Source organism: Dasypus novemcinctus, chromosome 11, assembly GCF_030445035.2.
Source record: "Dasypus novemcinctus isolate mDasNov1 chromosome 11, mDasNov1.1.hap2, whole genome shotgun sequence".
NCBI lineage: Eukaryota > Metazoa > Chordata > Mammalia > Cingulata > Dasypodidae > Dasypus > Dasypus novemcinctus.
The window spans coordinates 111,749,083-111,764,666 of NC_080683.1; the positions used below are offsets into that span (position 1 = coordinate 111,749,083).

General features: G+C 40.6%; 1 protein-coding gene across 3 annotated transcripts in view; it reads right to left on the minus strand.

Moving 5' to 3' along the window:
* MOXD1 (monooxygenase DBH like 1) overlaps positions 1–15,584 on the minus strand; it is a 107,690-nt gene that overhangs the window by 70,839 nt on the left and 21,267 nt on the right. For all 3 annotated transcript variants that reach the window (XM_004469789.4, XM_071218665.1, XM_071218666.1), the window contains 3 exons: positions 12,797–12,943; positions 11,050–11,217; positions 10,813–10,896 (listed from right to left, as the gene is read on the minus strand). In XM_004469789.4, the coding sequence (XP_004469846.2) occupies positions 10,813–10,896; positions 11,050–11,217; positions 12,797–12,943 (399 nt within the window). The remainder of the gene's footprint in view (positions 1–10,812; positions 10,897–11,049; positions 11,218–12,796; positions 12,944–15,584) is intronic.

Genomic DNA, 15,584 nt, shown 5'->3' on the forward strand with positions numbered 1-15,584 from the left:
AAATAACATGTATGATATAAATGCAGCATTCTCTTTTCTGAGAAAAAGTTTGTGTTGGCGAAAGGGGAGCGCTTAGGTACCATATGGAATAAAGAAGACTAGAATTTGCATCCCCCCTTTCACAAGCACAAAGTAGGAAAAAACTTACTGCAGAAGCAAATGACTCATCCACAGTCACACTGCTGCTAAGTCTTCTGATTGCAAAAACATCCTACAAATATTTAGGACTACGTATTAATTCAATACACATTCCCTCAATGTGGCCCTCTTGCCTCTACAGAGTTGTGAGTCATTCAACTAACAAAAAAAACAGGTCTGGGGGAGGGGGCAAGATGGCGGCTGAGTGAACATCCCTGTTAGAGTCTTCTGCAGGGAATCGGCTGAGTGGCGTTGGAGACTCTTTGGGACCGGATTGTTTCGGGATTTTTGCTGGTCCGGAGGTGTCTGGACATCGATTTGGAGGGAAGGTAACAGAGAGGATTCGTCTGTGAAATATACACGGAGATCCCAGCTACCTGCAGAGGATTCCCTTCTTGGGTAGGCGGAGACGAGGCATCTAGCCCCGCTCGGTGGGGCTGAGCCAGGCCGGGCCGGGCCGCGGTAGCGCTTGGAGCCGGGCGGGGCCGGTGCAGGCCCCGGCTGCGGGCCGCGGTAGCGCTTGGAGCCGGGCGGGGCCGGTGCAGGCCCCGGCTGCGGGCCTCGGTAGCGCTTGGAGCCGGGCGGGGCCGGTGCAGGCCCCGGCTGCGGGCCGCGGTAGCGCTTGGAGCCGGGCGGGGCCGGTGCAGGCCCCGGCTGCGGGCCGCGGTAGCGCTTGGAGCCGGGCGGGGCCGGTGCAGGCCCCGGCTGCGGGCCGCGGTAGCGCTTGGAGCCGGGCGGGGCCGGTTCAGGCCCCGGCTGCGGGCCGCGGTAGCGTTTGGAGCCGGGCGGGCCCGGGTCAGGCCACGGCGGGTACGGAGCCGGGCAGGGCCGGTCCAGGCCGCGGTGGCGGGAGGTGGATGCCGGAGCCGGCTGGGCCGCTGTAGCGAGCGGAGCTGGGCGGAGCCAGGCCAGGCCAAGGCGGCGTGAGGAGCCGGGCAGAGCCGGTCCAAGCCTCCGCGGCGGGCGGAGCCGGGCCTGCGGAGGGGTTTCTGTTTTTTTTTGTTTTTTTTTTTTGTTTGTTTGTTTGTTTGTTTGTTTGTTTTTTAATTTTACTTAAAATTTTTTTTTTTTTTTTTTTTTGAGCATCTGCAGTACTGGGGAGTTCGTGGGCCCTGGGCGGCCTATTGGGGGTTTGTGGGAAGGGAGGTGCTTGCAGACCCATTTGGGCAGACAGACGGGGGGGTTTTAGGGCAAAGCGGGGGGAAGTTGTTGTTTTAGATAGTGTTGCAATTGTGACACGTGTGTACCTGTATCTCTCTTCTCCCTATCCGTTCCCCACCGTTTGCCCATCCTCTTTTTCTTTCTTCATTTCTTCTTGCCTTTCTTTTTTCTCTATTATAATTAGGTTTTGTTTTTGTTTTTTTTTTTTCGGTTTTCTCTTTCCCTCTTGTCCCTCATCTTCCACTTATTTTTACTTTAATTCAAGTATACAATAGGTGCTACAGGGAACACCTCACATTTGCTGGGTTTTCCCATCCTCCACTGCCTCATTTCTGTGTGAACTGATTTAGGCTACCTACACTATCCCCCTTCCCCTGCATCTTGATATCCACTATCATCTACTGTCTCTCCTATATTCCACCCCCCACCTCCCGTTCTTTGATCCACAAAGTGTCTAACTCTTAATTTCTAATACCTTTGTTCTGTTTTCTGTCTATTATCCACTCTTGAAACTATTACCTTTCTTTTCTTTTTCCCTCTCTCATGAAAACAATAGCTGTGTAGTTCATACCATATTCCTCCCAAATTCAGTCATCAACTTCATAAAAGGTACTCTACCTACAGCTATAACTCTATACAATCTACATGAATCTAACCTCCATCCTTCCAGATCTCATATTCCTGCTTTATTAACATACATCACCAATACAACTTTACACTTTTCCCTTGCTTACACAATTGCCTTTCCCCAACACTAATACTTTCCTCTAAAGTGAACTTAACCAACAACAAGTAACTAGAATAAGAAGATAAAAGTGACAAAGAGAAGATATAACACCTGTGCAAAAATAACAACTAATTAACCTCCAAGAGCAGACAAAGAAGCTAAGGAACTGATTAAATTCGTCAAAATAAAGAGATGACCAGAAAGCAACAAAAATCTACGAACCAAACCAATAATCAGGAAAACATGGCTGAATCCAATCAACAAACCAATAATCACGAAGGGGAGCAAAACTTGGCACAAGCAATGAAAGATCTCAGAACATTTATCACCGACAAATTTGATGCAGTAATGAAAGAGGTTAACAACATGAAGACATCACTTGGAGGGGAAATTGCAGACATACGCAAAAACATAACAGATATGATGGGAATGAACACCACAGTTCAAGAAATCAAAAATACACTTGCAGCAAATATCAGCAGACTAGAAGAGACAGAGCAGAGAATTAGTGATGTGGAAGACAGTACATCAGAAATCAAACAGATAGTAGAAGGGGTCAATAAGAAGATAGAAAAAATCCAATTAGGATTTAGGGACCTGAATGACAATGCAAAACGCTCAAACATACGTATTATAGGCATTCCAGAAGGTGAAGAGAAGGGAAAGGGGTCAGAAAGAGTGTTGCAGGAAATAATGACTGAAAACTTCCCAAATCTACTGAAAGAGACAGATGTACATATCCAAGAAGCACAGCGCACTCCACAAGTCATAAACCCCAAAAGGCCCACCCCAAGACATATACTTGTCAAATTATCCAATGCTCAAGACAAAGAGAAGATCCTAAAAGCAGCAAGAGAAAAGAAAACCATCACATACAAGGGAAGCTCAATTAGATTAAGTGCTGATTTTTCTTCTGAAACCATGGAGGCAAGAAGACAGTGGTATGATATAGTCAAGGTACTAAAGGAAAAAAATTTCCAACCAAGAATACTCTATCCAGCTAAACTAGCATTCAAACATGATGGAGAGTTCAAAATATTCGCAGACAAACAGAAACTGAAAGAGTATACCAACAAGAAACCTCCCCTTCAAGAAATTCTAAAGGGAGTTCTGCAGGAAGAAAGGAAAAAACAGGAAAGGCAAAGTTGGAGGAGAGTATAAGACCAACAACAACAACAAAAAAGACAAAAAAAAATATACAAACAAAATATGACAAACACAAATCCAATCAAAATATGGCTAACACAAATAATTCCTTGATAGTAATAACACTGAATGTCAATGGATTAAACTCACCTATCAAAAGATTCAGACTGGGACACTGGATAAGGAAATATGACCCATCCATATGCTGTCTACAAGAGACACATCTTAGACCCAGAGACGCATGGAGATTGAAAGTGAAAGGCTGGAAAACAATCATACAAGCTAACAATAACCAAAAAAAGGCAGGAGTAGCTATATTAATATCAGACAAAATAGACTTTAAATGTGAAACAATTGTGAGAGACAAAGAAGGATACTACATTTTAGTCAAAGGGAAAATCTGTCAAGAAGATCGAACAATCATAAATATCTATGCCCCTAACAAGGGTGCCTCTAAATACGTCAGGCAAACGCTGGAAAAACTAAGTGAAAGAATAGATACATCTACAATTATAGTGGGGGATTTTAATACACCACTATCAATTCTGGACAGAACATCTCAAAAGAGAATCACCAAAGACACAAAACATCTGAATAGTATATTAGAGGAGCTCGATCTAATAGACATATATAGATCGCTACACCCAAACACAGCAGGATATACATTTTTCTCAAGCGCACATGGATCATTCTCCAAGATAGATCATATGCTAGGCCACAAAGAAAGGCTGAACGAATTCAGAAAGATTGAAATCATACAAAACATTATCTCTGACCACAGTGGAGTCAAGCTGGAGATTTGCAAGGGAAAGAAGCCCAGATTTCACACCACGATTTGGAAATTAAACAACACACTCTTAGAAAAACAGTGGGTCAAAGAGGAAATCTCAAAAGAAATCAATGACTACCTTGAAACAAATGATAATGATAACACAACATACCAAAATTTATGGGATGCAGCAAAAGCAGTACTGAGAGGGAAGTTTATAGCCATAAATTCATATATCAAAAAAGAAGAAAGAGCAAAAATTGAAGAACTAACTGCACATTTGAAGGAATTAGAAAAACAACAACAAAGTAACGCAACAGGAAGAAGAAGGAAGGAAATAACAAAGATAAGAGCAGAACTAAATGAAATAGAAAATAAGAAAGCACTTGAACAGATAAACAAGACCAAGAGCTGGTTTTTTGAGAAGATTAACAAAATTGACAAACCTTTAGCAACACTAACAAAGAAAAAAAGAGAGAAGATGCAAATACACAAAATAAGAAATGAGAAAGGCGATATCACCACTGACCCCACAGAAATAAAGACTATCATAAGAGGATATTTTGAAAAACTATATTCCAACAAAAATGACAATCTAGAGGAAATGGACAAATTCCTAGAAACACATAAACAGCCCATATTGACAAAAGAAGAAATTGATGATCTTAACAAACCAATCACAAGCAGAGAGATAGAATCAGTTATTAAAAATCTCCCAACTAAGAAGAGCCCAGGGCCAGATGGCTTCACAGGTGAATTCTATAAAACATTCCGGAAAGAACTGACACCAATCCTGCTGAAACTATTCCAAACCATCGAAACAGAAAGAACATTACCCAACTCCTTCTATGATGCCAACATTACCCTAGTACCAAAGCCAAACAAAGACATCACAAGAAAGGAAAATTACAGACCAATTTCTCTAATGAACCTAGACGCAAAAATACTTAACAAAATACTTGCTAATCGTATTCAACAACACATTAAACGAATTATACACCACGACCAAGTGGGATTCATCCCAGGTATGCAAGGATGGTTCAACATAAGAAAATCAATCAACGTAATACACCATATAAACAGATTGAAGGAAAAAAATCACATGATTATATCTATTGATGCAGAAAAAGCATTTGACAAAATACAGCACCCTTTCTTGATAAAAACACTCCAAATGATTGGAATACAAGGAAATTTTTTGAACATGATAAAGAGTATATATGAAAAACCTAAAGCCAATATTGTTTACAATGGAGAAATCCTAGACTCCTTCCCTCTAAACTCAGGAACAAGACAAGGATGCCCACTGTCGCCGCTCCTATTTAACATTGTCTTAGAAGTACTTGCTCGAGCACTGAGGCAAGAACCAGAAATAAAAGGCATTCAAATTGGAAAGGAAGAAGTCAAAATTTCATTATTTGCAGATGACATGATCCTATACATAGAAAACCCTGAGAGATCTACAACGAAGATTCTAGAACTCATAAATGAGTTTAGTAAAGTCGCAGGTTATAAGATCAATGCGCAAAAATCAGTAGCATTTCTGTACACCAATAATGAGCAAGATCAGGAGGAAATCAAGAAACAAATACCATTCACAATAGTAAATAAAAAAATCAAATACTTAGGAATAAATTTAACTAAAGAGGTAAAGAACTTATACACTGAGAACTATACAAGATTGTTCAAGGAAATCAAAGAAGACCTAAATAAATGGAAGACTATTCCTTGTTCATGGATAGGAAGACTGAACATTATTAAGATGTCTATCCTACCAAAATTGATCTACACATTCAATGCAATCCCAATAAAAATCAATGCAGCCTTCTTTAAGGAACTAGAAAAACTAACTATGAAATTTATTTGGAAAGGAAAGAGACCCCGAATAGCCAAAGACATACTGAAAAAGAAAAACGAAATTGGAGGAATCACACTACCTGACTTCAAAACATACTATAAAGCTACGGTGGTGAAAACAGCATGGTATTGGCATAAGGAGAGACATATAGACCAATGGAATCGAATTGAAAGCTCTGATATAGAACCTCACATATACAACCACATAATATTCGATAAAGCCACCAAACCCTCTCAACTGGGAGAGAGTGGCCTATTCAACAAATGGTGTCTGGAGAACTGGATAGCCATATGTAGAAGAATGAAAGAGGATTACCATCTCACACCTTATACAAAGATCAACTCAAGATGGATCAAAGACCTAAATATAAGAGCCAAGACCATAAAAACCTTAGAAAGCAGTGTAGGGAAACATCTACAGGACCTTGTAATAGGTAATGGATTTATGAATATCTCACCAAAAGCACGAGCAGCAAAAGAACTAATAGATAAATGGGACTTCCTCAAAATTAAAGCCTTCTGCACCTCAAAGGAGTTTGTCAAGAAAGTAAAAAGGGAGCCCACACAGTGGGAGAAAATATTTGGCAATCATATATCTGATAAGAAACTTATAACTTGCATATATAAAGAACTCCTACATCTTGAAAATAAAAAGATAAACAATCCATTTAAAAAATGGGAAAAAGACTTAAACAGACACTTCTCCGAAGAAGAAATACAAATGGCAAGAAAGCACATGAAAAAATGCTCCAAATCTCTAGCTATCAGGGAAATGCAAATCAAAACCACAATGAGATACCATCTTACACCCATAAGATTGGCAGCTATGAAAAAAACAGAAGAATACAAGTGCTGGAGAGGATGTGAAGGAAGGGGAACACTCATCCACTGCTGGTGGGAATGCAGAAGGATCCAACCATTCTGGAGAACAGTATGGCGGTTTCTCAAAAAACTAGCCATAGATTTGCCATATGACCCAGCAATACCACTGCTGGGAATATACCCAGCAGAACTGAAAACAAGAACACAAACCAATATATGTACACCAATGTTCATAGCAGCATTGTTCACTATTGCCAAAAGTTGGAATCAACCCAAATGCCCATCAACAGACGAGTGGATCAATAAAATGTGGTATATACACACAATGGAATACTACTCGGCTGTAAGAACAAACACACTACAAACACATGTGATAACATGGATGAATCTTGAGAACCTTATGATGAGTGAAGCAACCCAGACATTGAAGGACAAATACTACATGACCTCAATGATATGAAATAAACAAGCTGCCCTAGATAGCAAGAGACTGAACGATAGGCTTGCAGGAAATCGGAGGGTGGAGGAAGGATATGAGCCGATGTCTGCAGGGGTGGAATTTAAGACGAGATGGTGGTAAGTATGAACACAAAGAAGAGATAAAAGGGGGGCAAGGGGTTGCCTTTGCTTGGGGCTTTGCGGGTTTGAGGGTGGCTGGGGAGGGACGGGTGGGTAACGTTGCCCAAAAGTGGGGGGAGGGAGGGGTAGCATACGAATCAGGAGAGGGTCAGGTGTTGGTGGAGAGTAAAATGCCGAGAAAATCATATCAAAATATAATAAAGAGGGTTACCTGTTTAGAATGCTCGGAGGGGAGGGTCTGATGCAGGACGGGCTCCTGGGGAATGTCTAAATGCTCATTCTGCCAGAGTGGGTGACACCATGGGGTAGAAACCCAAGTAGTGAGAGTGGGGGTGGACCCACATCCTGGGGAGGACTAATGCCATCCAATAGAGGGAACTGTATCCCTCGAGAGAAAGGATGGCTCCCAGGGCATTGGGGCAGTTGAGCAAGTTAGGCCCTGAACACTATTCCATCTATCTCTGGAAGTGGCTCCTCAGGAAACGGAGGTTGGCTATCACTGAGGGCACTAAGGTGGAAGGGAAAATGGACGTTAAATGTGTGGAACCAAAGTAAATGGGGGGTAAGAGAGGAGTTTCTTGAGAGTACACAAGGATGGATATAAAACATGTAATATTACACCATAACATATAGGAGATGACAGACTGATAATGTAAACCATAATGTAAAACATAGGATAACTAAAAATGTAAAGAACTGTGTATCCTAAAGTAGGCACCATAATGTAAATACAGATGTCACCTTGTTAGAAAGCTAATGTCTCAGACTCTGTACATCACTTTAAGTAAATATGATATGAATAGGGCGTAAGAGTATCACTGTGGAAGGGAAAAGGTTTTCTGGTGGATGTGTGGGAGTGCTGTATATTATATATATACATTGCTGTGGTCTAGGACTCCTGTGAAGAAAAGCTGAATAATTAGGGGGGGGGGGGGGGAAAATAGGATGTGGAATTTTTTCAAGTCAACATTCTTTATCTAAGTTCTTTATCTAACTTTATCCAAGTTCTTTATCTATCCTTTAAACTCATCGCTATATGCCATTCCCTAGTAAGGGACCATGACATTATATTGGGCTTCAAATTTCGGGGAGTTCTGGATCACAGAGTGTTTCAACAATGGCAATGGAGGGATACTGGTATGGGATACCAATGACAGATGATATATGACTGACAGGGAGCTGTACAGAACATATGTCCAGGGTGCATGGTAATGTTTGGATATACTCATAGTGGCAACAATTAAAAACCACAGTAGGGGGGGTACTGGGTTCCCGGCCAGTGGTGCTCTGTCGTGGTCCCTAGGGGAGCAGCGACAGTCTCCCAGGTACAGTGGTGGGGACCGGGAGGGAGTGAGGGTGCAACAGTGAGCCCCTGATACTAATGACTATGCTTGTGAGCTGATAAACCCAAAATAATAACAAGGCCTAGAGCAACTTTGTGCCTGGGAATTCCCTTCTGTCAGCCTTCATGTTACTCAAATGTGGCCAGTCTCGAAGCCAAACTCAGCATGTAAATGCAATGCCTTCCCCCCAGCGTGGGACATGACACCCGGGGATGAGCCTCCCTGGCAACGAGGGACCACTATCAACTACCAACTGATGATGCAACTGGAAAATGACCTTATATGGAAGGTTCAATGCGGATCAGCAGAATATCCATGTCTACATAAAATACCATGACTTTAAAATGCTGTTTGACCTAAAGTAAGGGGGAAATGGAAAGGAGAAATGAGTTTATATGGCTACGAGTTTCTAAAAAAGAGTCTGGAGGCTGGCAGAAGGTTTGCCCTCATGCACAACTGAGCAGAGTCAGAGAGACAGATAAAGCAGATACAACCCCCAGATATTGGTTCCTTTGAGGGCTAAAGAGACCCATGGGAGGTATGGTCATGGCCGATGGGGTTAACTACCAGGGCAGATGGCCCCTCTTTGGAAATGGTGTTTATGTGTGATGAATCTGGACTCAGATGGGATCTCCCTTCATAAGACTTTCATGCTAATGTGCTGGAGGTGCAGTTAATGTTGGGGTTTAAGATATATTTAGGGGATTTGAATCTCTGGACTGACAATGTGATAGCCAGATCCTGAGCCTCAACAGACTCCAGCACCTACAATCTGATTTATTGGACTTACCACACTCAGCTAAGATGGAGGTGAAGAAGGACAACCACCACACCATGGAGCCTAGAGTGATTACAACTGAAAATGGGAGGATTGCATCCAGCATCCAGGTGGAATCTGAGCCTCCTCTTGACATAAAGGTGCAATGGACACAACCAATCCAGTGTCCACATAGAAGAGGTGGCATTGGATTGGGAAAAGTGGACATAATGGACAAAGGGTATGGGGAAAGGCAGGAAGAGATGAGAGGTGGAGGCGTCTTAGGGACATGGAGCTGCCCTGGATGGTGCTTCAGAGGTAATCACCGGACATTGTAAATCCTCACAGGGCCTACATGATGGAATAGAGGAGAGTATGGGCCATGATGTGAACCAATGTATATGAGGTGCAGAGGTGCCCAAAGATGTACTTACCAAATCCAATGGATGTGTCATGATGATGGGAATGAGTGTTGTTGGGGGGGGGGGGAGAGGGGGGGGTGGGGGGGTGGGGTTGAATGGGACCTCACATATATATTTTTAATGTAATATTATTACAAAGTCAATAAAAAATAAAAAAATTAAAAAAAAAAAAAAAAAAAAAACAGGTCTGTGCAACTGGGCAAATAGAGCAGAATTAACCAATGTAAGTCACTTTATGGAATGTGCTCAGTGTTTGCATCTCTGCCAAAAGGCTTGAAGATGTTGTGCCCCCCCACCTCTTACAGATGAAGAAACTTGGGCCCAGAAACCCTGGGTTTCTCAGAGCTACCTACCTGATAGCACACAGTTAACCTAATAGTGGGCCAGCAATTCGAACCCAACATTTTGCTCAGTCTAGAGTCTAGAAGCTTTTGCCTTCCTCACATTCACACTGCTTCATTACATAGTCTGGGAACTGACAGGAAAGCAGCACTGTCTGGCGTGGCTTGCCATTTCTCGGAATGCTTACAGTATTTCATTTCAGTTTATTCTTGGCCACGTCTCCCACAATCTCACTAAGTTCTTTGAGAGCACATCGAATCTTTAGCCTCTGTCGAACTGCCAACAATTCCTAGACAGAGCCAAGGACCTGTAAGTTTTTTTAAACACTTGTTTCATTCACTAACTGGATGCAAAAGTTTGGGGAGGTCAACCCTGGGGATGGCAGGGAATTAAATGCCACAGAAAAATTGGACTAATTTATTATCCAATTCTGTTATTTTTTTTAATCCTGTAGAAATTCAGGAATTTTCTTTTTTCCTATTTTCACAAAGGGACTGCAACAATTATTTTTTATGACAATATCCAGTATTATCAATGAAGCATACATTCTCAAACAATATTGGTGGGGACTCTATCCATCCTGGATATAATTTATTAATATGTAAATATATTATTAAAATAGCAAATCCAACCATTCCAACTGTAGCAATGGAAATAATTTTTAAATGTTTTACCAATTTCATTTTAAGGGCAACGATTTCTTCCTCCATTCATACAAATTAAGTTTAGCCTGTAAGTGTGTCACATACCTTTATTACATGATGCTTTTCCTGGAACACAGGAATCTTAAACATTTGGCACCAATACGTTGTCCCTTTGTTTGGGATGGGGACCTGTCTTAAAATAAGGGGAATGGAGACACAAAGTCACATTCTTTTGACATGTTATTAAGCACAATAATTTAGGCAACAACCCTCTTATGTACTTTCAACAAACCTATCCCTACAATCAAAAAATTAAAAAACAAAAAACAAAAGAACACTTACGTCTTGATTTACCAGATCAAAGTACTGGAAGTCAGTGGACAGTATACTGGTTTTCTCAGGATTCAGTAAGCGCAGGCTCTTTGTGCCCCGGTTGGAGTCATGGTACTTGGGATGGGCTCCCCCTATGTCTTCGTGGTGGTAAGCCCAGATCACTTTCACCGTGCTCTCCTGGAGATGAGATGACATGGGTACCATGACTTCTTAGGAGAGCACTTTCCTAAGTTGAGCTTAAAGAATTTTCTTTAAAACAGGACATTTAGTGAAGAGAATAATGACATTTGGAGTTCTTGATGGTCTCTAATATTGATTGTGTAAACTTGATCAAGTCATTAAATATCCAAATAGACAAATTATTTTTTGGAATAAACCAGATGTCTCAGCACTTGAGATAATGTTCCAAAACTGAGGAAAGGACAATTGACTTAACAGTTATGTTTAACAAATATGACCACACTACGTCAATGTCATGCTAAAATCCAAACTAGCAGATTACCAAGCAAATGCTTTTGCCAAGTAGTAGGGACTTTGAAAAGTTAAACCAATTTTATTACCTTGGAACAGCTTATGGAAAATACATAAATAGAATGAAAATTAACATTACCTTCCAGGTCAGGACTTTTCTTTCCATGATAGATGTTTTCACAATAGATGCGCTAGCCCAGTCACATGCATGAGTTCACAGAAAGTGCCAACATGGAAGACATTTCTGATCCTGGGTGTGCTTATCACACAAAAGTCTACCTATGGCCATTTTATAAATCCTGGGGATTTTCAAGGGGCCAGAACATCCCCACCAGGGAAAGTACCATCAGGTAAAATTGATTTCCATCATGCAATTGCCCAAAGGTTTGGGGGCCAGGGTAGAATTGCTGCTGGGATATAAAGCAACTGCTCAGTCCTCCCTCAGACAAAGAGGTTTTTGCCAAATCTTTGAAGTAAGAACTTTGAAAAGAAGTCATAAAGCAAAAACCATCTATTTTAAAGGGTCTTTTGGCTATGTTCTTTCTAAATAAGTCTAACTGTAATTGTTATCCCAATTAAAATATAACTGCAATGTATATTACATAAAAATTGATCCACAACTTTGCATGTATTTTTTTTTCTTCCTCTTGTACTCTTTACGCTGAATGTTAATCAGAACTGCTTCAGGTTTACATTCCTATTTTCAAAGCTTTAACTTACCAAATTTTAAAAAGTAATTGTATTATTCTATAAAGCACCCACATGGATTACAGAACCTTTAAAGAAGAATTTGCATATACGCAAAGGCATTGATTTTTGTATGAAATCTGAAAATAAGAAATCTTGTATAATATGCCAATTTTAGTAGGTGATTTTCATCAGCTTACTATTCATCTTGAGTTTAGAAATTTACAAAAAATGAATCAGATGACTTACAGCCTAATGCGGAGCATCCTAATTCTCTTTTGCATAATACATTTTCTTCAACTTTCGTCCACTATTTTCAAATTGTATAGAGAAGTGGCTAAAAACCTTCTACAGACAAAATCATATGAGCTTTAAAGAGTCCTTCAAAACTTTAGAATCACACCCAAAAAATTGCTTTTCTTAAAATTTATGGTCCTCAGTTTTTCACGTATGTGCTTCCTAAAAAGATTCCAAAAGCAACTCTTTTTGACCGGGTTGTCAACGACATTTTAAAATACCTGTTTCCACTCATTCTATAAAACATTTCAGAATGTGGATTGCAGGTTACTCATGCCTGCATCCACCATCAGCTCCTTACCGATATGCTCTTGTCATTGGTGTCACACGTATGCAGCTCTCTCGTAAACTCAATTACTGTGTGTGTACTATTTTCCATGGCATATTCTAGGTGGTAATCTTGCTGAGCATCCTTTTTCAACTCTCTATTTGAATCAGCAAAGTAATCCTGTGGAAAACATGGGAGAGAAAAACCAGGATATCTGTTATGGATTGAATTGTGTTCCCCACAAAGAAATGTTCGAGTCCCAACCCCTGGTCTCATGAACGTGACCCTATTTGGAAATAGGATCTTTGAACACATGATTAGTTAAAATGAGGTTAAACGGTATTAAGGTGGCTGTCATCCAAAATGACTGGTGCCGGAGCAGGTGTAGCTCAGTGGCTGGACACCTGCTTCACATGTACAAGGTCCCAGGTTCAATCCCTGATACTTCCTTTAAAAACAAAGGTATTACCACCTGTATACCATTTGATATTGATGAATTCCAAAAAGAAGTTGAATTATGTTTGTCAACTAGTCTTTTCCTCTGGGCATATTTGAGTGTATTGGATTCAGAGGTTTCACATTTACTTGACTAAATAATGAGAAGGCTTCGATTGGGCCATGACAGTAGGATAGTGCATCCCCGCCCTCTTAGTGGGCAGGGACACACAAAGAAAACGTACTGCAGAGAAGGGAGTTTGGAGTTTTGAGCTGGAGCCTGGGAAGTAAGCACACAGAGGAGCAGAGCAGCTGAGTGAGCCCAGGGAGAATCAAGCCCAAGGAAGAGAGGAACCCAGAAAGCCTGAACTCTGGGCAGACTTTGGCAGCCATCTTGCTCCAACACATGGCAACAGACTTGAGGGAAGTAACATGCTTTATGACCTGGTAACTGTAAGCTTCTACCCCAAATAAATACCCTTTATAAAAGCTAACAGATTTCTGGTATTTTGCATCAGCACCCTTTTGGCTGTCTGATACACCATCAACATGACTAGTATCCTTATAAGGAGAGGAAATTTGGACACAGACAGACAGACTGAGAAGACAGCCAAGTGACGGAGACAGAGACTGAGTTGTGCTACAAGTCGAAGAATGCCATCGATTGCTGGCCTGCACTGAGCCCTGCAGACTCAGAGGAAGCATGGTCTTGCTACCACCTACAGATCTCAGACTTCCAGCATCCAGAACTGTGAGACAATAAATTCCTGTTGTTTTAAGCCCCCCAGTTTGCAATACTTTGTTACACCAGCACTAAGGACTACGACAATGCTCTCAATACAGAATGAAAGTAATTTAGATTTAGAATATTTATAGGCCCAAAAACAACAACAACACAAAACTCGTTATGGTTGCTTACTACACAATTCAGTCTCCATAGTCATTTTATAAATTCTTGGAATTTCCAAGAGCCTGGGGTTCCCCAACAAGGGAATCAGTTCCCAAAGAAAATGGTCCATCCTTGAACTTGCAGCACTTCAGGTAAAACAAAATTTTCCCCAACATGAAATAACTAACCCGTGGCAAAGCCAGAACTAGCCCCCAGGTCAGCTCGGTTTCCACTATTACCATGGAGCTTCCTTCCACCACTTGTAAAAGCAAGGAGCCCATCCTGAGATCAGAGGTTGTCTTATGATGAGTTTTCATGAACCAAGCTTATTAAAATTAAATGCAATGGAAAAATAAATAAAACTAGTAAAGATACTGAAAAGTCAGGGTAGTTTTACTTTTTTGAATTAGGTATAATTTCTACACTAAATTTTCTGTACATATTTCCAGGGGGCAGCCCTGGCAATGGAAAGAGCATGGAGATTGAAATCAAATAACCAGGGTTTGACCCCTAGCACTACCACTAAATAACCCTGAAGAATGGTTGAAGTCAACCTCTTCAAGCTTTAGTTTTAATACGCATAAGATGGGGATAATATATGCCTATTTTATAGATTTTGAAAGATAAAGAATGCCCACCATAGTTAATGCTCATTCAATGCTAACTTCCTTTCCTCTTTTGCAATACGGTTCGTTTTCTTCCAAAACACTGCCTTATTCTGAGTTATAAATTCATACTGTTCATTTTCCTCACCTATAGAAGATATATTTCCCTTAATTATATTCGCTTTTGAGAATATAATGATATTGTATTAGAGTTAGTTGGTAGAACATACATGCTATGCTTGGTGGAGAAGATATAACCAAGAAAAAAGTTGTCTATCACAGTCACACTCATATGAATGGCATCTGGCATTTTCAGTCCTACCACCCTTTCTAAAGTATTTATCAAGTATGTGTAAATTTGATACCCAAGCCTTAATTAACCCATCTTCACCCAAGTAAGAGTAACTACAAGTCACTGAGTTAATACTATGCATCATATCCTGTTTTAAGCATGCTACATGTATTAACTCATTTAATCTTCACCTTAATTGTAAGAGATGAAACTATTTCCCTATCCTATATACAAAGAACTGAAGCACAAAGAGGTTAAACCGCTTGCCCAGGATAGCACAGCTGGTAAGAAGTAAAGCTATATTCAAACTCAAGCTGTCTGACCCCTGACCCTTCTTTACTATTCTACACTGTAATGGCCACTGATGGAAAAGAATGTATCATTTTTTCTGTCTATATAACCTATGTATCTACATCATTTTTTTTTACATAAAATGTTTCTTTTTCTACTGTTAACATTGAGTTGGTCAAAAAATTTACTCTGAGAACTGGATTGTAATTGTGAAGGTAACAAATGAAATATTCCTATAATACTGTGATTTTCCCATTTTCATCACACAGGTTTTCAATATGGAAATGAAATATCAATGCCTGAGGGAAA